The sequence below is a fragment of the Heterocephalus glaber genome, unplaced genomic scaffold, assembly GCF_053883595.1.
Source record: "Heterocephalus glaber isolate CG9 unplaced genomic scaffold, H.glaber_assembly_v1.0 deba00001550, whole genome shotgun sequence".
Taxonomy (NCBI): Eukaryota; Metazoa; Chordata; class Mammalia; order Rodentia; family Bathyergidae; genus Heterocephalus; species Heterocephalus glaber.
In genome coordinates, this window is record NW_028258343.1 from 16,561,008 (window position 1) to 16,588,780 (window position 27,773).

At 39.3% G+C, this 27,773-nt stretch overlaps 1 protein-coding gene across 12 annotated transcripts in view; it reads left to right on the forward strand.

Moving 5' to 3' along the window:
• The window catches only part of Ptprk (protein tyrosine phosphatase receptor type K), a 520,627-nt gene that overhangs the window by 240,212 nt on the left and 252,642 nt on the right, over positions 1-27,773 (forward strand). For all 12 annotated transcript variants that reach the window (XM_087190287.1, XM_087190284.1, XM_087190286.1 and 9 more), the window contains 2 exons: positions 24,290-24,371; positions 26,470-26,585. In XM_087190287.1, coding sequence (XP_087046413.1) covers positions 24,290-24,371; positions 26,470-26,585 — 198 coding nt within the window. The remainder of the gene's footprint in view (positions 1-24,289; positions 24,372-26,469; positions 26,586-27,773) is intronic.

The window sequence follows — 27,773 nt, forward strand, 5'->3', positions numbered from 1 at the left end:
CCTGTTGCCTTTCCTTATACCTCTGTCCCCTCTTCTTCCTTACTCCCTTTCCTTTGTCTCAAGTCAGTGTCCAAGGGTGTGTTCTCATAGTCCCTTGTTCAGTCGATGCCTTGCTTTGTCAGTTCCTTGTCCAGGGAACCTGATTTGTGAGATATTAACAGCCAACTATTAAAGGAAAAGTTACCCAGTTTCAAAGACCATGGGTTTTTTTGTTTGTTTGTTTGTTTTTTGGTTTTTTTTGTGTACCAGGGATTGAACTCGGGACCTTGCCCTTGCGAGGCAGGCGGCAGAACCACTGAACTAAATCCCCGGCCTGACCACGGGTTTTAAGATCAAGTGCAGTTATAATAAAATCCCAGCTGAATCAGTTGTTGTCTCTTTTTCTTGTATAACTTATTTATTGTGTTTAGGCATCAGATTTGACTAAAGAGTGCCTAAGGCACTGTCTGGCAGATAAATGCACAATAAATAGTAACGATTTCTTTTGCACTGTCCCCTTGACTGTGATGTTTAAATTTGGAGTATGAGTGTTGGATGGGTAGGTGGGTTGGTTATTAATAGCTTTGTTGGAGAAGTGAAACTAAGGACACCCAGGCATAAGGACTCAAGGTCACTGAGCTAGGTCAGTGTTAGCAGTTTCTGGTCCACCGAAGGCCTTCCCTGAGCTGTCCTGGGTGGAAACTGTCACTGAGGCTATGCCCTTTCAGAAGGCAAAAGAATGGACAGCATGTCTGTTCCATGACAGAACAACTCATGTGTTAGCTGTAACTTCCCTGCCAGCCCCGCCTCCCAGAGGATGGAGAGGGACTCAGGAGGCCTGAGCAGTGTTCTCAGAGGAGCACCAAAAGTGAAACAGCCACACTCCTGAGCCCTGGCCCACCACTCCCTGAAAGTACGATTTGTCTTTTCTTCTGGGACATAAGAGCCATTTGTGCTATGACCCGTGCCTTGTCACCTGCAGATGCCCACTGTCAGTAGCTAAGCAGACCTCAGCTTGGTCTTTGCTTTGTACCGCGTGCTACTGTCAGTCTTGGGTCCAGTCTGCTCTGAGCTCTGCCCAGGGCGGTATCTGAGGGTCTGCGAGGAGCTGCCAGACGTGGTTGATTAGGCCTGAATTTACAGGACCCCTTCCCCCTTAGAGAGCAAGGACCCCACGTTAAGAGGTTTATAGGGACATTGATCTACACCCTGACTTTATGTGGACCCTTGCATGGCTGAGACTGCCATACACAGAGCCAGTCCTTTCCCGGGTACGAAACCACCCCTCAGCCGTAACGATTTCAGAACTTTGACGCCAGGTCTGACAGCGATGGACAGGTTCCCGGCCTGCCAGCCAGTCCTTGAGACCTCGGAGGGTGGTCAGTCTGAAGCCCGTATTAGAGCGGCTCCCCAACAGCCACTCAAGCTGGAGTCCTCTCCCATCTTCCTTTAAAATTTTTTTTTGTTTAAATAAATAGGCTCCACTTTTGGTTAGGATTTTTTAGTGATCTTAGAACATAATATGTCGTGTTTATTATATTATGTAATTCAGGCTAATTTTGATTTATATGTATTACAAATGTGTGTGACCATATATTTTTATTCTCATTTTTATTATGGGCATCGGGGACAAAAATGAGGAAGAAACTACTCCTCCACCCCCAACCCATTGGTTTTCAATGATAGAGCATCAGTAGGTTTTGGTGAAGTAATTGGATAGAAATAAAAGAGAGGAGATGAAATACTCCATGATTTTAACTGTCCTAATGCTTTCTATTCTTGACAAACTGGTAAAGACATAAGTTCCATTTTTGCCCGTTCAAAGATGCTTTTGTGACTGGTAGATGAGGCACAGACTGTAAAAACCTTTTGAAACCCTTTGTGCTGATTTCTTGCTAATACTGATTTGTTATTTTGTGGGAATACATTAATATATAGATATTTTTGTTTCTGCTTCTTTATGAAAACTTAAGCATGAAAATCAGTACTTAATATGCCATATGATTTTATATGTTTTTAATAAGATGAAAATCATAATGTTCAGGATCAAAATAAATCATAAAATGTTTCAATATTGTATTTACTGATTAATTATTTCTACAACTAAATGAAGTATAACAATTTTTTTTCAGAAATTACTTTCTATAGTTTCTTAACACTCCACTTCAATTTTGTGTCTTATTCCACACATAAGCTGTGTTACTTAGGCTAGCTTGAAAACATTTTCCAGAAGTACGTAAGACTCTGATTTCAGAGCTGATGGACACAGATTTGTTTCTGGCATCCTGTAAGCCCTTCCTGTGTTCTTTCCTTTAGCATTGTGTGTCCTCTAAGGGCAATCACCTTGGTCTTCTAGACACTGTAGAGTCAGAATTCTAAAAAAGACCTTAGAAGTTGTGCTCCAGTTTTTAAATTTCATTCAGCAAGGGATCAAGGCCAGAGAGATCATTTGGCATTTGCACAAGAATAAGTAGCATAACCAGAAGGAGAACTTGGGCCTGGCTAACCCATGTGTTTGAGCCCAGAGTTACTACCTGACCACAGGGAAGTGAAGGGAAGCAAATATCCCTGAGGTATTGGCTGTGTTCCGAGCACTATGCAGCATAAACCCACATTCTCCAGAGTACAGACAGTAACACACCTGTGTGCTTTTCCTGCTTCAGCGCTGGGCTGTCCTCTGCACCTTCAAACTTGTTTGATTCTGGTTCTGTTTCCACAACCTGTTACCACCCTATCTGGCAAGACAAGTGCCTGCTGTCTTAGCCTCCTTAGGCTGCTGTAACAAAATACCATAAACTAGAAAACTGATAAACAAGGGACATTTATTTCTCCCAGTCCTGGGAGGTGGGGAGTCTAGAATCAAGGTGCTGGAGACCCAGTGTCTGGTGAGTGCTTCCTTCCTGGCTGGTAGACAGCATCTTCTCATTGTCTCCTGGCACGGAAGAGCCGGAATGACTCTCTGGGATCTATTTTATAAAGACATAGGTCCCATTCATGATGAGGAAGCCTTCACCCACCTAATTTTCCCACCTCTTAATTCCATCCTCTTGGAGGTTAGGATTTCAACACATAGATTTCCATGAGACACAAACATTTAGACTATAGACTGTTCAAGGTTTTGAAAAATTTAACATCTCTAAAATACCTGCTATAATAAATTTTATAGCATCTTAGAGAATAAAATGTAGCTCTAACCTTGAACTTGCAGTTCAGGACACAATCTTGAAAGGTAATTCTATTGGTGACTGCTCATACATTGGATGCCAGCACAACAAACATAGTTTTGAAGGACAAGACAGCAGTGCCAGACTTTTGCAAGAGTTTCAATCCTGGTCCTGCCCTTCAGTAGCTGGGTGACTTTGGGGAAAAACTGAACTTCTCTTTGCTTCTATATCTTCCTTGGGAATAATAGACCCTTCACTCAGAGTTGGTTTAAGGACCAAGTGAATTAATATTTGAAAACCATTGAAATAATTTCTAACACATGGTCACCATTATCTGAGTTTGTTAATAAAGGAATAACAAAAACTGAGTTGTTTATATTTACAATAATTTTCCTGAAAATTGAGTCTAAATTACAGAAATTAATGGTTCCACCTAACATAATATGTGCCTGGTAGCCCTAGCATTTAAAATAGTCCTACAGCATGTAGTTCTTGTGGATATAATTGATAGGCAGGTTAGATAACTGACTATGTAGGCCTCTGAGCATATTCAAACTTGGGGTCCTAAGCAAGCATATCAGTTTCTCTCAGCTTCATTTTTATTATATTTATTTATTATTTATATTTATATTTATTTATTATATTTACACAATGTGTCTATTAATGTCTGCTTACCTACCTAGCAGGCCTTCTGCTGGAATCAAATGAAATAATGTGGATCAAACCAGTTTGTCAACTCTAAAGTAACTACAGCCTTACTATTCTTACTCATAGCGATGTACTTACTTAGAGCATTTTACAGCTCTTTGGCATTTGACATAAATCTATGATTGACAAAAATCCCATGTGGAAATAATAGGACCATTTGCATGACATCAACATCGGTATTTAAAATAGCAAGCTGCTCATCTTTTTAAAAATTACCTTTAACATTTCTTCTTAGCCACGGCATACTTAACAGAATATTCTAAATAATACCACCTTCATCATATATTTTACTAGTTTGTCTAAAGGCTTCAACTCAGGAAGCATGTAACCTATTTTTCTATCACCAGCAATTATTTTCAGTTATGCTTTCTTCACTTTCCCCTGTCTTTTAGCAACATGTTGGGCAAATTTGATAGTTGTTTGGTCAGTTTCAAAAGTTATCAAAATTTCTATTCCATTGAAGTCTACATCCTCATATTTTCCATTTCAGTGCCCTCTTGTCGCTTGGCCTTGCAGCTTGTCTGTGGAAGAAGAGGAATTCGTAGGTAGTCAGCTAGTTCTCTTCTACCCAGAATTGAGTTTGGAAAGCAACATATGAGGCAGAGGTCTTTTTCTGTTACTGGAGAAACTCTCGCTGTGACAAAGACCTCCTGGTCTTACTCTGGCTTTTCTTCTTTTATAGATTTTTGCTTTGCTGCAGAGCTCCATTGGTGGCATTTCTTCATAGCTAGTGGCTCAGTTTCCAGACGTAGTACAGGTCTCTCTTCCCCCTGGCCCCTTCCTGTCCCAAAAGCCTTCATTGGAAATTGGCAGCTGTGTTCCCCCTGGACCAAAGTGATCCACGATTCTGGTCCTGAGCCGAAGTGTTGTCTCACTGAGATGCTGCCTGTGGAGAGAGAGCACCAGTGTTACCTCTGGGCTCAGGAAGCAGGAAAGTTCTCATCCACATACCTGGCTTGTCCTCACTTGAAAGCGCTGCCTGCTAAATGCTGAGGCAGTTTTGGTCTTGTTATTACAACAATAGGTAAGTGGATCATAAAATAGATTATATTAAAAACAATGTACTAGAGACTCAAAACTTAGCACTTCCTAGTTCTTTTGATGCATTTGATTAATATTTATGCACCCAATGTTGTTTTGACTCTGTTGCATTTTTGTGCTGAAGGATATTGCCCAGTAGAGTGTTGCTGTAGGCCTCTTTCCCTTACACATTTACAGCATCCATATTGGTAGCTTGAATTTGGCCCTGGTGAAGGTATTTCCATTACTGAGATCAGCAGGCCCTATAAACCATGGTCCCCCCCCACTAGCCATGTGCTGAATATTTATCAGCAGCAGTAAGCAGGGGCTTACTGCATCCCTGTCTCTTCCCGTCTTGCTGCTGTAGACTGCAACTGCAGGTGCCCCTCCCTGCCCAATCTCCAGGACAAGGATGAGGAAAGAGCTGCCTCTTCTTTTCCAAACCTGGGGATGTTCCTGTGGAGGACGAGGTACCTGCTTTCCTGACCGGATAGAGGAAGGGGAGTGTGGCAGTCTCAGTGCTGCTCTTTTCTTGTCCCTGGGCCTCTGCAGAGCCCAGCTTCCTGTCTGGAGACAGGGCCTGCAGGGTTTGCAGCCTCATAGCAAACCCTTCAGAAGACCCGTCCAGGTGTTATCCAGAGCTGTCTGTGAGTTATCTAGAATGTAAAGGTCTTGGAACATTCTTTCCACTTAATTTTGGAACCCATTCCTAAAATTTGATTAAAAGAAGTAGCAGTTACCCTCTTATTTGAGAAAGACAATGAGCATTTTATATTAAAATTTTATTTCATAAGGTAGACTTTTCATATCAGTACTTCCTTTTGACATGTAAATTATAAAGGAAAAAGTGAATATTTCTGTTGTTTTCAGTCACTACCCTTTAATTGTTTTGCAAAGCAACTGAGAGTTAGTTGGTGCTGGGGGAAGTGCTGGTCCTTGTATATCCCTCTCCCCTCCTTAGCCTGGCCTTTCTGTATAGCACTGCATTTAGCTCAAGTTTGGGATTTACCTTTATTAAAGATAATTTAAGTAAACACTCTATTTTAAGGAAGGTAATGTTTTCCTTTTGTATATGGGGAGTCTAACACTCTTCTATAGAACACATTTTGGATCTGAAGCTGTTGGTGCATGCCTGCAATCCCAGCTCCTTTGCAGGCTGAGGCAGGAGGATGGCAGGTTTGAGAAAATGAAATAATAAAAAGGGCTGCAGAGGCAGCTTGGTGCTCCGTGAGTTCAAGCCCCAAGCTCCAGGTGATGAACCAGAAAGAAACAAACAGAAAAAAAAAGACAGAAAGAAAAGAAAAAAGAAAAGAAAAGAAAAAAGAAAAATCCCAAAATACAAAGAACCCATCTCCTTCTGGGAAAGTACACTACTGCCATGAATTTATTCATATGCAGTGATTTAATCTTGAGTTTGTCACACACTATTTGAATCTAGAAAGGAAACACATTGGAAACTGGACATAAACTTGGTGTATCAACAATTTTGAGTTGCAGTATAACTTTCACCATGCTGTTTAACTTTTCATCCATAAAATTGGTAAGAAATCCAAGCCTAGAAAGTAATATCTGACTGTAATAGCAAGCATATAGCAGTGCTGGATCCACATAAAGCACACTTGGCCAGTTCTGTCATTTGCACATGTGGAGAAACTTCGCAGGTGAGTGACTCCTGGTATTGCAGTCTAGGCTGGGTCATGTCACTCATGCACTGTGAAATAATTAGTCTCCCATGCGAGGGCCCAACTTGAAGCTGTCCTTAGGAGCAGAACCCACATTCCTGACTCTTACAGAATTTATATAACTTACATTTACGTTGGTGGTGAAACACCAGTTGGGTTTTTTTTTCTTTTGATTTCAGTATCATTAATATTCCTCCTAAATACTATTCCACAAGTTTGATGAAATGTATATATTAGAGGTCTTCTGCTCAGTGAGATAGCCACTGGCCAAATGTGGTAGTTTAAACTGAAATAAAATTAAAACACACTTGTTCAATCATCCCAGCTGCATTTCAGATCCAGCACCTGCATGATGATTGCTAGTGGCTAACATGTCGGAGGGGTATATAACATTTCCACTGTGGCACACAGTTTTATTAGATACTTGTGTTGTAGACTGAGAGCTCAGCACATATTGTACCTGCTCTTTAATAACCATACACATGCAGCTCAATTTTGCTGTCTTAAAGAGCTTCCTACTTCATAATTGGTAACGAAGTATTTTGCAAGAAAAGTACAATAAAAATAACCTTTTTTGATATTTGTAGTATGTTTCACCTATATTATGTACTAGCTTGAAGAATTGTCATTTTTAACATTTCCCCTCTTGAAAACATCCCCTCAAATCTCAAATCTGTGAAACCTATTGAATAATCAGTATGAATATTGGTTTCTGCTTTTACATCTTTAATCTTATGAGCCAAAATAAATAAAAGACTGAGTCATTTAATAGGTCTAAATAGAAATTACAGTTTATTGTGAAATTATTATTTTAAGCGTTGAGTTTGATATACCATTAGACAAATTACATTGGGGCAGGTATAAAATATAAAATATAAAATAAAATCCAGAGGCTTGACAGAGTGGTAGATCAAGAGAGACAAAAGGAAATGATTGGTTGGGGATTTAGCTCAGTGGTTCTGCCGCCTGCCTCGCAAGTGCAAGGACCAGAGTTTGATCCCCAGTACCAAAAAACAAAAGAAATGATTGCTGTCCAGGTTTAAGATGAAGTATTGAGTAGAGACATCAGCCGGAAACTAAAAAAAGAGATAGAAAACCTAAGGAAAAGCCAATCAGTTTAGTTACTTAGAATAAAATTTTGATTTTCATATTTTAGAGCACTATACCATGAACTGTTTAAATTATTAAAGCAGTAATTTTGTGTCTTTATAATAATTCCATTTAACTTCATTTTTTCAGTATCTTCTAGCATTTCACATTTCAGTGACAACATGCTTTAATACTGAAACCGAGCTGAGAATTTATTTTAAAATACTTTGCACTTCACTTGCTTGCAAATTCGTTTTAATAGCGGTGGCATAAAACTTTAAAATCTTGGCAGATTGGAAAACTGCTTTCAGAAGTGGACGTTGTACAAGGAACTCCAGGAGGAATAAATGCTTCCCCTCTCCCGCTTGAATTAAGAAGAGTATTGAGGTGCAGCTCAGCCTTGTGGTGGGCAGCTGCGTCCTGCGCCTCCTAACCTGGAGACTGGCTGGGGCGGCAGCGTGCTCCGTGCCACAGTGTGCTGCACTCTACCTGCCTCTCACTGGGAGAGGAGCACAGAAAGACGGGGCCAAAGTCTCCCTGTCTGCAGCCGCCCCTGCTGCTCCTGCCGGCGTCTTTTCCGTGAACAACTGCGGCATGCTCCTTAATGTTGTCTTTGCTTCTGGCGTTTGGTCTCCCATAAGCAACTTCTCACAGTTCTCAGAATATTCTTTAGATCACAACTTAGATTAGGTCACTCTGCTGTCAGCCTGTTCGGTGACATTTAGAATATCCAGTCTCTTTTTTACAAAAACGAAAAGTGGAATTTAAAAATTATTTTTTAGGAAGCCATGCCACGAAAAGGGTAGTCCAGAGAGTACTCAACGTGAAAAGATGTTCTAAATTAAACAAGTGGTGTGTGGATGCATATTTATAAAATTCAAAGACAGACAGCAGTGAAGTACAGTGAAACTCCTTTGTTTTGTTTCACTTGCTTCAATACAAGCCCTGGCCACGCTCACTGCTAGTAGTTGGGCTTTTATGCTTTAAAGACATTTTTAATTCGCCATGTTGTGCATGTGCTGTATCTGTCTCAGCGATTGGGGAATGAAAGAGTTTGTGTGGATGTTGTGGAAGCAAGTCATATTTTCTTTCTTTTTTACTGTGCAAAAATGAAAAGGAAAGAATAATGCTTAGTGTTGAATCTTCTCCTGCTAGAAAAGTAATATAGTTAAACTTTTCATGGTCCTTTCCTAATGATTTATGGTTTTCACATAAATGGATGAAAATTGAAAATACATTGAATCATTCTTCTACTGCATAATTCCAGTTATTCTTCCTTTCTCGCTCTTGCTGAGGATTTAGTTGAAAGGGCATATTTTATTTGAAAGGAGAGAAACACACACACACACACACACACACACACACACACACACACACACAGATAGCCCTTATTCACTAACCCTGTGGAAATGTGACATAAATAATGAAGTCACCACCAAAACAGGAATGCACAGGGAGTGAGAGCCATGTGTAGCCTCTTTCTGTACACAGGCACTGATATGTTGATGGCTGTCATGCAGGACATGCGTGTGTTTGTGTGTGTGTGTGCAGACCTGTGCATGCGCGTGCAATAGTCAACGGGACAGCAGTGCGTACCATCTGCGTCCCTTCCATCCCTACGTTCTGAAGAGCTTCCCTTTCTGGGAGCAGCCGCCATGAGCTCCCACTTCTCCTGCCCCTTAGTGCTGCCCCACTGGTGCCCTGCAGTGCTGCTGATCCTGGGGTTGTCACAGTGTACGGTGCGGCCTGGAGGTTGGAGCGCCCTCGCCCATCTACTCCAAGGTGCCCTGAAGGTATTACCATCTTGCTTGTTGTTCAGTGGGGAAAGGTTTTGGAAGCCCTGCACAGCCCAGCCTCAGACGGCCTCCCTGTGGCTCTCCCAGCTTCCCTTCCTGCCCTTGATAGGCTGTTCTGACAGCAGCCTGGTCCTTTACAGTGCCTATGAAAGGCAGAAATTGGGAAGCTGCCCGGTCCCTGCATTGGCTTCTTCTGCACAGACTCAGCGTGACTCCAGGCTTCTGACTCCACACCAGCTTGGCTGGTGGCCGCTGTCTGCCTCATGGCCCTGCTCCTTAATTACAGAATGCTCGGACATCATTCCTCTCGCTGTGTGCTCATTGTTCTTTCTTCTGGAATGCTTTGTCCTCCTCCTTTCCAGGCAGGTCTCTGTTCTATCTTGCTTCCTTAGAGGTTGGCTCCTTTTCCACCTCTGTCTGCCAGTTCCATGGCTCCTTCGTCCGGGGCACTTTGGTCATCCTATGTTTGGTTTAGATGTTTACTCCACGGTGGAGTGTTTTTCATGAAGGCAATTTTTCTCATGTTGTTCCTCTCCTGTACTTTTTAGATGTCCACTATCTAAGGACCATGTGCATATACTATGCCAAATTTTCCAGTAGACAAGAAACTAAAATTTTAATTTAATACTCATCTCCTTTATTTTTTCCCTCCAAATATCTTGAGTTTTGTGATCAGTTATCTCTTCTATTAGAATGGACAACTCAGGACATTTAAAGGAGAGAGATTATCAATTAAGCCATGCATGATTAACTTTGCTATCAATGTATAAATATTTTTATCTTTTTATAACAGTCAGATGGAGATTTTAATTATTGCCTTGCTTAATTTAGCCTTATGTAATTGACTCTTATTATAAACATTTCAAGACATTTCATAACCTTTTCATTTTATACAGGATTAAATATTTAAAAATGATACAGTGCTCTATAAAAAAGACATTATTTTTAAAAATAAAATTTAAATATAAAAAAAATTTATTTCCAGATACCTTCTTACCTATGTGCTCTCCTCAAAATCACCCTGTTTTTAATTCTCAGTGATCCTAATTGGTTTTTCAATAAGATATGTTCTGATCATTTTTCTTTTTGCTTAGGTTGATTATGAATCTGTGACCAGTAAAGTTGAGATCTCTCTCTCTCTTTTTTTTTTTTGGTACTGGGGATCAAACTCTGGACTTGGAAGGCAGGCACAGGAACCACTGAGCTAAATCCCCGGCCCAAGTTGAGATCTCTTTGCAAATCCTCATATTTTTGACACTTGGATCGTCAAACTTTAGTAAAGTTTGTTTGTTCTTTAGGGGGTGACATGCAATATACAAAATAGTTGAAGTTTTTCCACCTGTCTCCTGTCTGTGAAAACTGGATTTAACTTAAAGGAAGTGAAAAGTTCCCATTTTATTATACCAGTTTCTCTCAGTGCTTTGTAAGTCAAAGGGTAGTGAAGGTATAGTTTGACATTAAATTCACATTAAATTTAAGTAAAGAAACAGACTTTTATTATGTCTTTTAAGCATTTGTTGCTTGTATTAAATTTTGAATTTCAGAGTAAAACACTCCACACAGGTGTACCCGGATATGTAATGACACTTGGGCAATCTCCATAAATATGTAGATGAATCCAGCTATGTATCTAAATCTTCCTCCATTACTGTACACACTTGATATGCAATACATATTCCTTCACTGGCTGCTTAACAGCCACTATGTTTAGGTGTACTATCAGATGTTGAGGTTTTCCTGATAAGATCCCAGTTCTTCAATCAGTTTGCTGCTACGTTGCTGCCACACTGACCTTTTTAAGTTGCAAATCAATCATGGTTATCCCAGTTATAAAACTCTTCAAAGCCAGAATAAAGAACCCACTCCTGTTCGAGCAGGAGTCTCTGCAAGATAAGGTCCTGGCTTCCTACCCTCCAGGCCTTATGGCTCTGTTCAGTTCTTCCTAACTATACTGCTGTGCCAAGAGCTCATGATGTTCCCTATTGTTATTCTTTTGCAAATAGACATCATATGGTCTATACTGCCCTCTTTTTCACTGTTGCTTCCTATCTTAACATTAAGTGTTGGAGTCATTTCCTTTATCACTGTCTGCTTTCCCAGTGGAAATGGGTTGCCATCCCTTTCCCATGTTCTGTTATTGCTCTGCTCATGTCGTAGATTTGTGCCTTCTACAAATTGCACCTCTGGTTTCTGTCCACCTTCCCATCCCTTGGCTGGAACACTCACTGTGTGCTCACTGAGTGCTTGATCAGTGTTTCTTTGGACCAGAGAGTCACACAGAGATCACGTCCTCCAAAGTCCTTTCTTTTCTTCCAGGAGGAGTAATTTTCTTGTCCTCTGAACTCTCCTCTTTCACTCTACTTCATCACCGATAACTGAGGTATGGTTATTCCTCAATATGTCTCTTATGTGTGCATCATTGTCCTCTTGAGGGAAGGAACCAAAACTTAGGTATTTCTTGCTATTAAATGAGAGTCTATCAAATTTTAGATGTTCTGTATATTTTGATAAATTTGTAGCTATTGTTTAAATTTTTTAAAATACTACTTATATAGGCTTATTTTTTATTTTAGCAGAGTATATGATAAAAAATGAGTTCCACCTACGGATTTATTTTTCATGCAAAGAAAAGGAACTGAAGGAAAGAGACAGGTCTTGGGACCATTCTTCTAAGTATGGAGCTAAGACTGTTTACTTCCAGCTGAGTTCCTCTGTCCCTGAGCTCTGGAGGGCCGCCCAGAGGAGCACCGTGTAGTGTCCGCCATTATTGTCTGCAAGGGCTGCGCATGCGCAATCACCTGTGTCCGTCCACAGCAGTTCTAAGAAATTCCTAGCTGGTGCTGCTGCAGCTGGCACTAAAACCAGATTCTGAGAATATTCCGCCAGTTCTTTCTTAGGATATCTGGCAACTTTTAACTTCTGTGTGATTTATTAATACTTATGGCCGGTATGTATTATCAGTGCAAAGGTTAGGCAGGTAAAATGCCTCCTTCAGTCACTGGAAAAGGCTTTTGGTCATCAGAGACTAGAAGTTTTTGACTGAGCCTCTCTTCCAGACCACCAAAACCACTTTAGGTTACTTTCTGTTCTTTACCCTCTCCAGTAAAGGAAGGACCTGATCATTATGTCTCTCACTTCTAACCAAGTCTTACCGATAAAACGAAGGTTTTCATCTCTTCTACTCCTACTTCTACTTAAAATACAGCTTTATGCCAATCCTTTTGTTTTATATGGGTAAGAAAATTGGTCTATGAATTAGGGACATCTAAAAGATAGGCATAGTTCTAAGACTCTGTCATGTACCCAGGGTTGCAGAGATTTCTTCCTTGGTGTTGTAATTTCTTAAATTCTCTGTTTCCAGCAACCCAGTTTTATTGATTGCTAGACACCTCAATAAACTGAGCATTCTTCAAAACTAATATTGACTTTGTGTGTGGAGGAGATGTTACTTTCCTTCCTTTGTTGACTAACTTTACACTTCTTAATAAGCTAAACAACAATTTTTTTGCCTCAAAGTTTCTGGTCAGAAAAATTTTTGAGTCCATCTTTTGCTGATTTATGACAAAGGAATGAATATTTTAAGTATATTACCAAATATCGGAATTGATGTTCTGCAGTGAAGTAAATGAACTGTATATTTTTAGTTTATTGTATTTTTTTTAAATCAAACATATGCACATGTGCACATGCACCCATTTTTTTAAGTGAGTCTAAGATATCTACACTGTTGTGGTGTCAGGATGTCCTTTAAAATTTCCCACTATTTTCTTCTGAAGAAATAGACTGAAAAGTTTATTATTTCTTGTTAATTATTTGGTTTAAGCTTCTTAGTAGCTAAGATCACTATGATCATAAATTATATAATACACAATTATATTTGCATAAGATATCGCTGTCTTTGACTATTTGACCTATGAAATAAGACAGGAAATAGAGTTCATTATCTTTGTATTCCTAGATTGAAGTAGGAGTGAGTACACAAACTAGCTATTCTAATGAACTTTGTGTAAATATCTCTCTCCATCTCAACCCTATCATTTTAAAGAAGAAAAGGTCATGATACTTTCAAAATTAATTCTTATACCAGTATGATGTATTTTGAGAGTTCTGGATTAGAAGTGGTTTGGACAAAACAGTTATTTATTAAATTAGGATTTAATTTATGAATATAGGATGTCATAGCTTATATTTAGCATCTGAATGAACCTTGCCAGGTATAGACAAAACTGTTTTGGTTACCTGTTTAGTGTAGTGAATCACTTGGTTTACGTAAGGCTTGCTTTTCCATAGGAGCGCACATTGTCAGGAGACTCCGTAGGAAATACATATTTACTGTGATGATACATATAGGTTGCACTACTAATTTCAAGTTTCTTAATTGCACTGCATGATTATAAGTGAATGCTTGGGAGTCATTTAACTTTGGCAGGGAGCAGGCTTGCTGTGTTAGTTTGAAAGCATCTGCTCAGATACAGTTGTGCAAGGTAGGTGATCTACTACTGCTGTGTGTAAGATTGGAGTGTTGGTGCTAAAATTTAAAAGGCTCTGCTTGTGGACTTTTGGAAGACAAATGGCACATCTCTGGAAGCAAGGAAAAATAGTACTGTAATTCAGTGTCATGTTGATGGAAATAGAAACCTTAACCAGTCATCTTTCATTTTTTGGCTTAGACAAGTAACTATAAAATATAACCCAGATGGTGGAGCTATGATAGTAAGGATGCAGCATTGACACTTTGCTGATGAATTTTCTGCTACCCTTTATTTCTCCACTTTCATTTTTATACAGAATCTTTTATGGTCTGGGTTGCTTGCTTATGTATCTAAGGGCAGAAATGTAGGATGAAAAATGTATTTGGTGGCAGTTTTAGATCTTGGATTATTTCAGTAAACTTTTGTAACATTTTCTCCTACTACTACTTGCCTTTTTAGTGTTTCTTATTTCTTGCTAAATTCAAATCTAAGATAAATTAAGTTGTGCTGTGAGTAGTGCATCCTGCTCAATTTATTTCTGAATACATATTTTAGAGGTATTTGAATACTGTTATCCTCTGCCTGCCTGCATTGGAATTGGCAAAGCCCCTACAGAGAACATTGAATTAGTACATCTTTTCCTTTGGGCTCTTGTCTCGCGCAGCTTCACCATACTTACTCTGTGAATTGAAGTGGAAGAGGAGTCATTTCAGGGTAGTGTAGGGCTAGGGATATGAGGAAGTAAGAACAGCAGATGTGGCAGTTCGGGGACGTTGTTTCTTGCAGTTCGGAAAAGCTGAGGGTGCTTCCTCATGTCCCCCGGTATTGGTCACTGACACCGCCCCTTTGCCTCCTTGTTTGTCACCTGCTGGGTCTTCAGGCCCTGCCCGAGAGGAATCAGCCCTGGAGAGGACAGGGCTGGTGGGAGAGGCTGCGTCCTTGACCGCACAGGTCAGCGTGAGGAGGTGAGTGGATGCCAGTGACTCACAGCAGGCCGCTGCCTTCGCAAGCCTGTGCCTCTGTGCAGATGCCCGCGGGTCTCCTGTCAGCGGCTCCGGAAGACAGCATTATGCACTGCCTTGTCTTTTCTCAGAGGCCTCTTGATGCAGAGAGGAAGCAGAAGCACAGCAACCTCTTGGATTAATTTTATGAATATTACTCGTTCTTAATGGAGGTTCTGGGTTTGTTTTCCGAGATGAAAAGTTTGTCTGGATTATTCTTCATCACAGTCTGATGAAGAAATTATCAATTTTGATCCATATTAACCTGCATCAATACCTATTAGAATTCAAGTGACCACTGATAATTTTTTACAAGTGTAAGATTTCAGGAATGAATTATGTAGCTAATAGACTACTTTTATGAGTAAAAAACTTTCTAGATGTAAGCTGATAAATGATTATTGTTAGTTCTTTTATTTAGATCTTCTACACTTTTGCTGATAACATTGGGAATAACCGACTCCCTGGATTAATTTGAAGCATAGGACTGAACCATGCTTGCATATGAATTTAGTACTGAGCCATTTGAAAATCTAACTTTTGGGCTCTTCTTTCAAGCACACTATTTTGGTGTAAAAACTCTTGCATTTTATTTTCTCCCTTAGACCCACGGTCCTGCATTTTTACCATTTCCTGAACACAGGCAGGTGCTTTGATTGATGTTCTGGTGTTTATCAGACAGAACACAGTATCACTCTGGAAAGGCTTACAGTTGGATGGATGCTTACTTGCGTCTTTTGGGTGTGCAGTCTTATCACATCTAATGTTGTCACCTATGTCACCTATTGGGGTGGCACCTCTCATCACACAGGCAGCTGGTAATACGACCCTCAGTATCTTTTTGTAGCCAAAACCCACTGATATTTTATTGAAGATTATTTGGTGGCAATATACATAATATGTGCATTCTAAAAATGACTTAAATGACTACTCCTTCACTGTAAAATAGATAGATGATTGATAGAGAGAGAGAGAGAGAGAGAGAGAGATAGGACTGTGTGCATGTATGTGTGTGTGAAAGACAATATATAAAGTCAGACAGTAGCAGCTGCTTAGGGCAGATTTTGTAACTGTACCAAAAGCCTATGGGTACTCAGATAGACAAGTGCTGCTCGTAGAGTCTCTGAAGTCCTAAGTACTCCAGGCAGAGTATCAAAATGTTGACAGGAAGTTTTGATAGATAGTCCTCTTAAGGAAAGGACACCTTCAGGAAAATAACTAATTTTGATTTCCTATGCATTTATAGACATGGAAGTGCGAAGGATAACTAAAGTCTAAAATATCAGAGGGTTTAGATGAATTGATTTGGGCTTTATGAAATGTCTTAACTGCCTTCTACGTTAGCCATAATTAGAACTCTCTGTTCTCACGGGCACCCTTGAAGCCAAAGAGAATGGGCCTGCTTTCCCGGCTTATGTATTTTATCTGTGTGTCTTTGTGATTTCAGGTATATATCACTTTTAGAAACTAAAGGAACCACTAAACATCCAATAGAAAAGAGCTGTTAAGAATCGATTAGCTTGGGAGAGTCTTGCGGCCCTTTCATGAAGGCATTTTCACACTTTAGGCTCTCAGAAGTGAACTGTTACATGAGTCAGCGGGGAAACCAGCCTGCATGCAGGGTCTGCCGTGGAAAAGCGTCTTTCTTTTAACACTTTCAAATAATCCAGAGTTGATAAAGCAGAATCCCAAACTGACAAGTTCCAGGGAGGGATCCACAGGGCGCTAGAGCAGCTACTAGTTGCAAGGTGGACCTGGGTGTCTCCCGTTTGCTCTCCCTGTCTTCATCTTTACGTTCCTATGGGAAAGGAACATATACATTTGCAAAGAAATTATATTCTAGAATTTTAAGTTTTCACCTAAATACTCTTTAGATCTTCTGGGGATCTTAGCAGAAATCCGTGCCTTATAGCATTATTTAACTATTCAAGGGAAGTAATTACGTTTTCATGATTTCTAAATCGGTAAAATTAACCGGAACTTTCTCAAGGGAATACCCATTTTATTATGTCAACAAAATTTTATGAGTTAGGTAAAAATGAGCTCACTACCTAATCCCATTTTTCCCTTGGAGTCAAAAGGATGATCAAGAATCCACTGATATTTCATAGTTGTCTTCTGTAACATTTTGAAACTGTTTCCAACCTTGAATTTCAAGAAGAGTCTTGGTTCAATGCTGTTCTGAGAAACATATCAAGTAACTACCCTCAGTGACCTTATATTTTGGAAGAGGAGACAGACATTAACATTTATTTATCTAGCTAATTACAGTCCGGCTTGTAGACACTTTCTCTGTATTAATTCCCACGTAGCTTTGGACCAGGCCAGTGGGTAAGAAACACCTTTGTCCTTTCGGGTTTCTTTCCTTCCACCTGTGGTCACCATGCCCTGCACTGCCACACTGTTTTCTTCTACTCTTCATTGACTGTGGTGTTAGCATCTTTTAGAGTCTTCCTCTCCACCTCCAAAGTCCTCCATCATACTGATGACTTCAGTCTGTTTGTTGAAAGGCTTTTGACAGGCCTTCCCCTTTCCACCTCCGACATTTACCCTCTTTATTTTACCTTCGGAACCGACTGCTTCAGTTCAATAGACGGTGTATATCTCACAACCGTTCTAACTTTACATGAGTGCTTCTCACTTCCTACTCACCCACTCCTCTTCCACTGTATTCATTTTACTCAGAGCCTCCAGAACCCTCTCTTTTTTTGGTATCAGGGATCGAACTCGGGTCCTTGTGGTTGCAAGGCAGGCAGCAGAACCACTGAGCTAACTCCCCGGCCACAGAACCCTCTTGAGAGTTCTAGCCTACCAAACCAGCTGTCTTCAAACACTTTTCTATCAAAGTTTGATTTCATTGTGATTATTTTGCTCACACATTTTCCCTTTCAATAAACTCTGCTCACTGTTACCTTAGCCATTATTTCTAGGCTTCAAGCTGGGCAAATGCAGCTCCAAAAAACCGCACCATATTATAGATTTTGATCACTAGGAATTGATGCTCTTTATCTTATATTGGGCCCATCATACCTACTTGTTGCATTGCTCACTTTGTTTTTTTTTGTTTTTCTTACTTCATCTCCATTCCATGCCATTTCATTCTTTCCAACTTTCAGCCACTCCTCCTTTTCATCAGTCCATTTCTCATAGCTGAGAAAAATTGAAGGTGCCTTATTGTAACTCCTTTATTCACCGATCCTACTGTTCATATCTTCGTGTGCTTCTTGTTCTCACTTTCTCTGAAAGGAAGCATTTCTCCTGCGGCCAGTGATTTGGATCCTGTCCTTTCTCACACTAGCAGTTATCGTTTCTTTCTCAGGTATACGCTTAATAGTCCTTGCCAACATCAATCATTTTCATTAACATGGAAACGTGCTTACATGCTTCTCATCTTAAAAATTATTATAATTAAAAAAACTTTCCTGTTTTTCTACCTCTTCTTCTATTCTTAATTAAATCGCTCTGGATCATTCTGGGAAATTTTCCGTACACACATTGCAGCTTGTTGTCTCCATTCTCCACTCTGTTCATCAATGCCCAGTATGGTTTTCATTCTGTCACTGCCCAGAGGGAAGCCCTGGCTTTGGGCACTCGAATCCTAATGGCGCAGATGCAGGACTTTTCAACCTCCAGCATGCCTAGTGTTCGATCAGCGTTTCGTCCTGACATCTCTTCTCCTTTACCTATTCTTTTATTAACTTTTGTGATGTCTTGTCACTGTGTTAACTTTTCATATCTCTATATACTTACAGTTTTCTCTTTCAATTGCACCCTTCCTTTTCGCAGCCCCAACTTCTTCAGTTCTATCAGTGTAGGAAATATAAGGAAAATAAAGCAAGACCTAGAACAGAGCCTCCAGAACTTGTGTTTAAAGTCTGCGCAGTAGAAGTCAGATACATCTGATGATGATGGCTGAAATGGATTTGCATGTAGGAGACCCTGGTGAGGTGAGGGCTCAGAGGCTGTCATCCTCAGGAGAGAGGCAATTGTGTGTCCTTTAGGAGCCTTCATGTGCTTAAATCTGAGGCCTTGGTGACCTTCCTGTGCCTTACTGGTGACTATTTTATTCATTATCAAAATTTGTGCTACTTCAAAATAAGTATCCAAAACAAGTCTTGATTTTTTTACATTTAAACTTTGAGGGAAAAATACGTAATTTACTTTCAACTTGACATTAGGAAAATTTAATGTTTAAAAATTCAAATTGCAAATCACAGATTTAAGGAGGTTTATGAGCAAGAAATGCAAGACTGTTTTATTTTTTCCAAATTGGTGGTAGAAGCTTTGGCGTTTGGTGAAGGGTGGAAGGAATGGGAAGAAATTTAACTTTGGTGCACGTGTCTTCTATGGTTCCCCCTTGGACACAGAATAGATAGAGGTGCTAAATGGTTGGTGTGCGTTATCTCATTTAATCCTCCCTAAAGCTCTGGGACAGATATTAATAATTTATATAATGTAAGAAAAAAACAAAAAGTTTCACGTAAGTTCAAGTCTAAGTGTTTATGTCAGTTAATTTATCAGACAAAGAATATGAGCTATATATGTATCCCACTTTGGAGTCTGGCCTCCTAACATTATGGTACATTGAGCAAAATGAACTTTTAAAATCAAATTTCTCTGGTAGCCCCAATACTTTATATTACATACTCTTTTTCACACGTCGTTAAGTTGTTTTTTGTACACTAACTTTCCCAACAGAGCTGTGATACGTGGTTGCAAAGACACAGGCTCAGTTAATTTCTTGGTTTGCACTTGAAAACAAACAGCCCGACAACTCAGGCCCCTGGCCTGACATCATGTTCAGCAGTACTTCCTTCTCCGCATTACTTCTGTTTGCCACTTTCTTCACCTCCACTTTAATTCAACTTTACTTCATTTCTTTAGTTAATAATCCAGCAATGTTGCTGGAGTAGCAAAAGTTTGATTAGAACCGTTCAGGTAATGGGGTGGATTGTAACAGCACGGAAAGTCTTACCCATTTACCGTGCTGCCGGGGGGCCTCCTGGACGGGTTACAGTTGACACAGGGTGGCTTCCCTTGTGCTGCTCTTCTGGGAAGCCCTGCTAGACCACTTGACACCAGCCATGAGCTGTGACCTGTGCAGCAGCCCAAGCAAGCTCTGCATAATTAAGCTGTGGAGATTTGTTTCCCCTGACTGGACAAAAGAGCCTCACAAGGTGAGGACTCTGTTGAAGTGAGAAAGCTGATTGCATCTTTAGCAGTAAAGGAGTCTGATCTAAGAAATTTCCTCTAGGTCTTGTTAATGAGGCAAAGACAACACTTTGCAGGGAAAATGAGCTCACTAAAAAGTGAACCTTTAATTTTTTTCTTTAATAAAGAAACAATCACTTTCCCTCCTTTTAAATCAAGGCCTAAATTTATGGTCCTGAATAAACCTCAAATTAAACGAACAAATAAGAACTTTTTCTCTGGGGTATAGTAATCTTGTTTAAACTTATCAATTATAGGAAGCACAGGAAGTTAAACAATTCTAGAAGGTAATACTAGACTAAGCCAAGAAGTTAAAATAAGGTAATCAATGCTGACAACAGCAAAACGGAAATAACTAGCAATGACTAGCTTTTTCACCAATGTGTGGTTTATTCATTAGAAGGTAATATTTTTCAGAAAAGGTTTTCTTCTTTCTTTCTGTATGTTACCTATCCTTTAACCACTTTTCCAGCAAATGAAACTTACTTTCCTTCACTTGTTCCCTTTCAAAGCCTGCAGTGTAAACATTGATAATCATACCTGTGGGTTTGTATAACACTGTTTCCATATGCTACTATTTAATATTCAATGCTTTAAGGTGAAATCTGTCATATACAAGTTGTTGAGGTGGGACTTGGCTCTGCATCTTGCTATCTTTGTGGCTTACTCAAAAATTTGTAAACAGGAGAGCTTGGAGTCTAATACAGGTTTCTCACTTCCGAGAAAGTAACCTCTATGCTACAGCTGTCTCAGTTATACATTGTTTCAAGTTTCAGCTTTCTTTCTCACCCGGCAACTGGGTTCCTACCAAATGCATTCGTGGGAGGTGTTGATCAGTCTGGCACAAGCATCGTGTGCACGCACAGTTTAGCACACTTCTATCATGACATTTGTTTCTGTACTCTACAACACGCTTCCTCTCAGCTTCACACTATTCCAGTAAAAGCAACAGTCACAAAGGGGAAACTTGGAGCTGAGAAAAAGTAACACAGGAGAAAGTTCACCCCTGGAGCCGATGGAGCAAGGATAAGCCCCACCTGCTGTGTCCCTTTGTTTATAAGCTTTGGGTGCCTGTAGGAGCAGGCATGAGAATGGGAAGGGCTAACGCTCAGCTCATAATGCTGCCCTATAGCCAACACATATCTCTTATTTGAAATGACATTTCAGTTTTCAAATTTTAAAATTTATTTAAAATTGTAGACTTTTAAAGGAAATTTAAAGCCCATGGTACATTGAAATGAAATGCTCTCCTTGAGTCCACGTCTTTATCTTGAGAGGCTATGTAGTGACTTGGAGGAAATCAGTCTGAAGATAGGATGGCTTGGTTTATCCCTGACTTTCACACCTGCTAGCTGGTAGGTCTTGGTCTAATTACTTAGCTTTTCTTTAAAATGAAGCTAAAAATAATGCCTACCTCATATACTTGTACAGAGGATTATGTGAGTCTACATGTGTGTATACAGAATTAAACAATGCAGACACAAGTGTGAATGTGCATGACAGCTTAGGACAGTCTCTTTAATATAGTAAGTGCTCAATAAATGCTAATTATTATTATCAGCCAGTTAATTAATCTGCGACTCCTATACTAGAATAAAACTCTCCTGTGAATAAAAGGTTACCATGGAACTCCTAACAACCAATTCTAGTTGATGCTTTAAAATTTCGTGTTCTGTTGGCTCATCGCTTACATTTGATCTTATTTGCTGTGATCTACATCTTTTTTAAAAAATAAATACAACCTCTCAAACTTGCAAGCTTTTGGTGCATTTCCATTCTGCTATCACAAACTTCATCATTTTTACTCTCTCCCATCTCAGGGTGTGGCTGATCCAGGATCTCAAAATGGGTAAATATTCTCATGGGAAAGGAATAATAAGAAGGGATCTTTGGATAATATTGGAGAAGCTGTCTCTTCCAAGATTTATGTTCATCTAGAAGCCACTGAATACACAGATATCTGAAGTCTGAATTAGGGTGTATGTGACTTACCTGGCCTTATCTAGCTAGTTTGATAGGAGTGTTAACCTACCTGAAGGCTCCTGATACTTCTCTTGCTTCCTTAGCCATTAGTCTTAGTCATGTTTGCTTAGCTTTATTTCTACTCTTCAGTCTTAGTTTCAGTCTTCACTTCCGAGAGAGTTCTTCCCTTCATTTATCTTTCTGTGCCAAGGGCTCACAGCTAGGAGTTTGCCTTGAATCAGAGGAGACTTTGGATTTGAACTTTTCAGCAGTGCTAGAACTATTTAGGACTTTGGGAACTCTTGAGATGGACTAAATGCCTTTCGCATAAAGGGAGGCTAAGGGTGAAATATTACGGTTTAGATTTAAAATGCCCTCTAAGATTTCATGCTTGGAGCAAGGACCTGATCAGAGGCAGTGGGTCCTGGGTTAATGCCCTGGGAGGGTGTGTTCCTGTTCCTGGCTCTTTTCATCTCTCTCTGTCTACTGACTGCCATGGCTTGAGCAGTTTTCCCTCACCGTACCCTTCCGCCATGCCACTTGTGCCTCAGAGCCAGCCAACCATGCACGGACTGAAACCATTGAACCTGTGACCTAACAGGTTCAATTAAGGTCCTTTAAATTGTAGGTGTCAGGTATATTGTCCGAGAGGTTAGAAAGTAGATAATAAACTATCTTCCTCACTCATCACATTGATTTTCAGATGGATAGCTTACTGCCTTCCTGGATGCTGTTTTCCCAGTTTATACCTTCATGTGGATCCATCTCTTCCAGATGTATCAATCTGGCTATCTCTCAAGTATTTCCCTCAACATGTATCAGAAGGAAATAAAATTTGCAATCTGAAATATGCTTAGTATATTTTGCTCCAATTTGTATCTTTTTTTCTGTATCACTACTTGTCCAGGCTAGAATCCTGACAGCAATATGCACCTAATAGGCAGAGGCAGAAATTATTGAGTGTTTTTATGTTTCACCAAGTTCTATCTTGTCTGATTCTTTATCATATTTTTATCTTTTTTCTATCTCAATATTTCCACTGCTACTAGTGTATTATTTATCTGCTTTTTTGAAGACTACCTTCTGTTTTAAAGTCAAAGAAAGATACTTTCATTAGACCAACTTAATTGTATTCTTACTTTAATGATCAACTTTCAGACCCAGCATGGTGGTGCATGCCTGTGATCTCAGCACTCCAGAGGCTGAGGCAGAAGGAACCTGACAAATTCAAGGCCACTAGTGGCCACATAGTGAGTTCAGTGGCAGCCTGAACTACATACACAGTGAGACACTGTCTCAAAAAAACCAACAATAAAAACACGAAAAAATATCAACTTTTATTAAATTTTCTAAAATACTTTGGAAAACACTCACAAAGTAATCTATATTTCTCTGTGAATAAAAGAGTCAATCAAATACAGCACTGAAACATTGACTGTTCGGTCCGTGTTGTCTTGGAAAATCATAGCACACCTGCTGCCCTACTCTGTTTCACTGTGTGTCATTCCTTTTGCCTGGAATACCAGTTATGCTGGTGTGCTGGTGCAGGCCTGTAATCTGAGCACTTGGGAGGCTGAGGCTGGAGGGTTGCTGCAACTTCCAGGCCAATCTAGGCTACATAGTGAGTTCAAGGCCAGCCTCAACTGCATAGTGAGACCTTATCTCAAAAATAAATAAATAGTAAAAAATAAAACAACAAACCAGCAACAACAACAAAACACAAAAAACATCCAAAACCATATCTATTATCTCCATTCTTGAAATTTCAGCTGTTTAAGCACTTAGAATATTTTATTCCTTTGATATCTTTAGTGGTTGGCAGGAGCTTGGATCATAGTAGATGCACAGGGAAAGTTAAATAACAAAGATGAATAAAGTCAGTGAGAAAGATTTACTTTTAAAAATGTCAGATTTACTGTTGTTATTCTTCATTCTGCCTTTCGATTGCCTATTTATGAAGTCTAAGGGTTCTTGATAGCAATTCCTTAAAAAAGTTTGAGCTGCTTGCCTCTTATAAATTATCCCAGTTTTTTTGTTTACTTGTACAAAGTTTACAAAGTTACCCTATAGATAAGATAAAACTTTAATTCTTAGTGGCACACAAATCAAATTTACCTTAAGTGTGTTACAAACATTATCTTTCCTTCAAATGTGGACATTTCTTAAAAATGATTGCTATAAATGTTTTCTATTTCTTCTTGACAGGTAATATTTGAAGCCGAAGTCTCAGGAGGGCGAAGTGGTTATATTGGCATTGATGACATCCAAGTATTGAGTTACCCTTGTGGTAGGTTGTGATTAACAATTGTATCTTTCCGTGTCCTTTCACCCCTTGTCTTAGATTGCCAGCGACGATTGGTTGTTTATCATTTGGACATTATTGTTTCTTTTGTTGTTATCTGTGCCCTTTTCAGTTTTGTAAGAACACTGAAATATTTCTAGAAATTCTACCTAAAATACTTTGCAGACTTCTAACGAACTATACACTTATTAAAGAGGTGTTTTTTTGTTTTTTTTAGTTAATCACTTAGAGTATGGATGCGAAGGCAATTATTGGTAGAAGTTTTTGCGTCTTTTGAGTATTATACAGTTGTTTATGGATACAAAGAATGATAACAAATTAGAGTTCAAAAGAAAGGAAATGAAACAGAAGCCTCAGTAGGTTATTTATTTGCTAAGTTTAGAATGTGGTGAAATGAGGGGAATGAATTACTTCACCTTATTCCAAATTTAGGGCTAGTTTTTGATACCATAATGCATACCTGGTCATCTTCATTAAAATAGTTAACAAAACAAAAACTCAGTTCATTAATACATACTTTCGTTATACCCTTGGTCGAACATTGATTTAGATGGCATATATTTGTATCTATGTCACATCACCCAAAGAACAATTTTTGCAAGAATTCAGCAGAGCCAGGGAAAAAATCAGCTGGCATAACTTTAGACTTTACTTATATTTCTCTGAAGCACCATTTTATCAGGCTGATATAGTCTTGAGATTTCTATGCAGTTATCTTCCTGGTAGAAACATCTCTTCCAGGTTTTAAGCAGAATGCTCAGGGCCAACATGGGGATGGGCCAGGCCCGTGCCCCTGCTGGGTGGTTGGCATGCTCAGAAGTGCCTCAGAATCCTTCCTGGGCATGGGCAATCATGCTCTGCTTAGCTGCCGCCCTCAGTTTGATTCCTCTCGTCTGTAGCGGGGCCTGAGAGTTTACATTTCTAATCAATTCCTAGGTGCTGTTTATGCTGCTGGTCTAGAGGGGTTTTTTTTGTTTGTTTGTTTTGTTTTGTACCTGGGATTGAACTCAGGACCTTTGCACTGAGCTACATCCTGAGCCCATTTTCTCTTTTTTGAGACCTGGTCTCACTAAGTCACTGCATTGCCCATGTTAAGAACCATTTTCTTGGCTCCTGTTCTAGCTCAAACATTTCTTTTCCTTGAGCGCCTATTGAGTGATATCTTAAAGAAAGAGGAAGCGGGTGTGGGTCAAATTCCCATGTGGTAGGTGTATTCAAGTTCAAGTTGATTTAGGACATTCTTTGAGTCCATGTTATGAGATTACTGTGTTTCCATCTACCATTCATGGTCACTTCTTAAATGATAACAAAGTAAGACATTGATGAGTAAATAGAAAATTATGGATTGGTGCGGTTCTCTGAGAACATTATTCTCTGAGACTTGGCTTTTGATGTTTATTTTTTTTCTAATGAAAAACATCAATGGGCCTTCAGTTTTAGAAGGAAATTGGAGAGAGTATTTGTATGACTCATATGTTTTGACTACAGTCATCACTTTTTGTTATTCTGATATTTCTTTTGGGTAACTTTCCTACAGCAATAAAGAAATAGAAACTGGATATACAACAGTTCAGTTGATGTAGTATTTTGGGGAAACAAAAATAATTGCTTTTGTCTTTGCAGTGCTAGAGGATTATAACTACTGAAGTTTAAAAAAGAAAACCGATCTGATTAAATTGTAGGTGAAGTGTTCAGTCGCCATGGAACTCTGTGTTTTAGAAACTTCATGTCTTCCTTATGTTTTTGCATTATACTCTTTAATGGCCTCTTTAATGTCTTTTGCTTACTCTGTTTTAAAACCATTATTAGCACTCGTATGGAACCTGCTGTGGCAGTCTGTGGGAGTGTTCCTCCTCAGCACTAGCAGTTATGGGGCACTAGGTAGTACAGCTAGTGAGAAAAAGAAAACTGAGAGTGAGAGAGCAAATGATAAGTACTAGAAAAGAAAATTGTTTTCTCTAGTGTATTAGTATTGGTCAAATGCAGAAACATTCAAAATACTTGGTTCGGGAAAAGTAACGTGATGCATTCTCTTCCAGTGGAAAAAAAAAAAACCTCTATTTTTTTTTTTCTGCTTCCACAGACAAATCCCCTCATTTCCTCCGCCTAGGGGATGTAGAGGTGAATGCAGGGCAAAATGCCACATTTCAGTGCATTGCTACGGGCAGAGACGCGGTGCACAACAAGTTATGGCTGCAGGTAAGGCCCAGTTGGCAGCTGAGCTAAAGAGTTCAGTAGATTAAAAAAGAAGTACAACTGCCCACCTTGGTATCCCTGGTCTTGTCGTTGTCTCTGTGTTACGTACACACATGTGCGCAAAGCTTCCACGGAACCAGCTGTGTGTTTAGACTTCATTGACTGAGGATTCATGACAAGCGTTTCCTTTTTTAAGGTTATGGCTGAAACCTAATGTTTCTCTAATGTTATGTACAAATACTAAAGAAGATTTCTCTCCACTCCTTCAAAATAGGAAAAAAGAACCATTTTCTTATTTAATAATATTTTGAAAACTGAACTGAAAAGAAGCATCGTACTTAATAGGAGCTAGCATACCCTGCTAAAGTTTTCTGAGAGTATTTTAAGAAACTCTTGGGAGTGCTTTCAGGAAATATACATTGCAAGGAAGCTGATTAATTTTTTTTCAGAATGTATGTGTCTGAAGGTTGATCATAGACCTCAGGTGGAGGTTAACTCCCTTGAATATAGTAAGTCCTTAATAAAAGTCTATATTTAATAAATTGGAATTTAACACACAAGTTGGGAAAATGTAAATATTGTATATAAAGAGCTTTAAATGAACCAGAGAAAAATCTGTGGAGCAAGGAATATGCTTTATCTTTTGAGAGTTTACTCAAAATACCTGGACCTACTACCGTTAGCTTTGAGCAATACGTTTAAAGCTAGGTGATATGGAAGAAATGATATTCTCTGAACACCAGTGTGTCAGCATTACTGTTTTAGTTCCATCTGCCTCAGAATGAGGAAAAGGATTTAGTTTAGAATTTTAAATTTCTAGAATTCGAGTAGAGAATTTGACAATACAGGTAGAGGTGCAAGTACAATTTCAAGAATACAAGTAGAGACCTAAAATCAAAACTATTGTAAGTTTAATTTAGTTTTTTGAACATAGATATCAGGACTTAGTATTTTTTCATATTGTTCAGGGACGTAAAATTAGTGTTGGGGATAGTCATTAGCGTGAAGTGATTTGGGATAATGGTTATAACACATGATTATTGAAACCATACCTATGGAGTGTCTCATTTTGCTAGGAGTGCTTCATATTCTACATTAAACTAATTATTGCTGCCTTTGTAATTTATAGGATTTGCAGATAGCAGGATAGCATCATTTTTGACCTAATGTGCAAAGGAAATGAGATGCTCT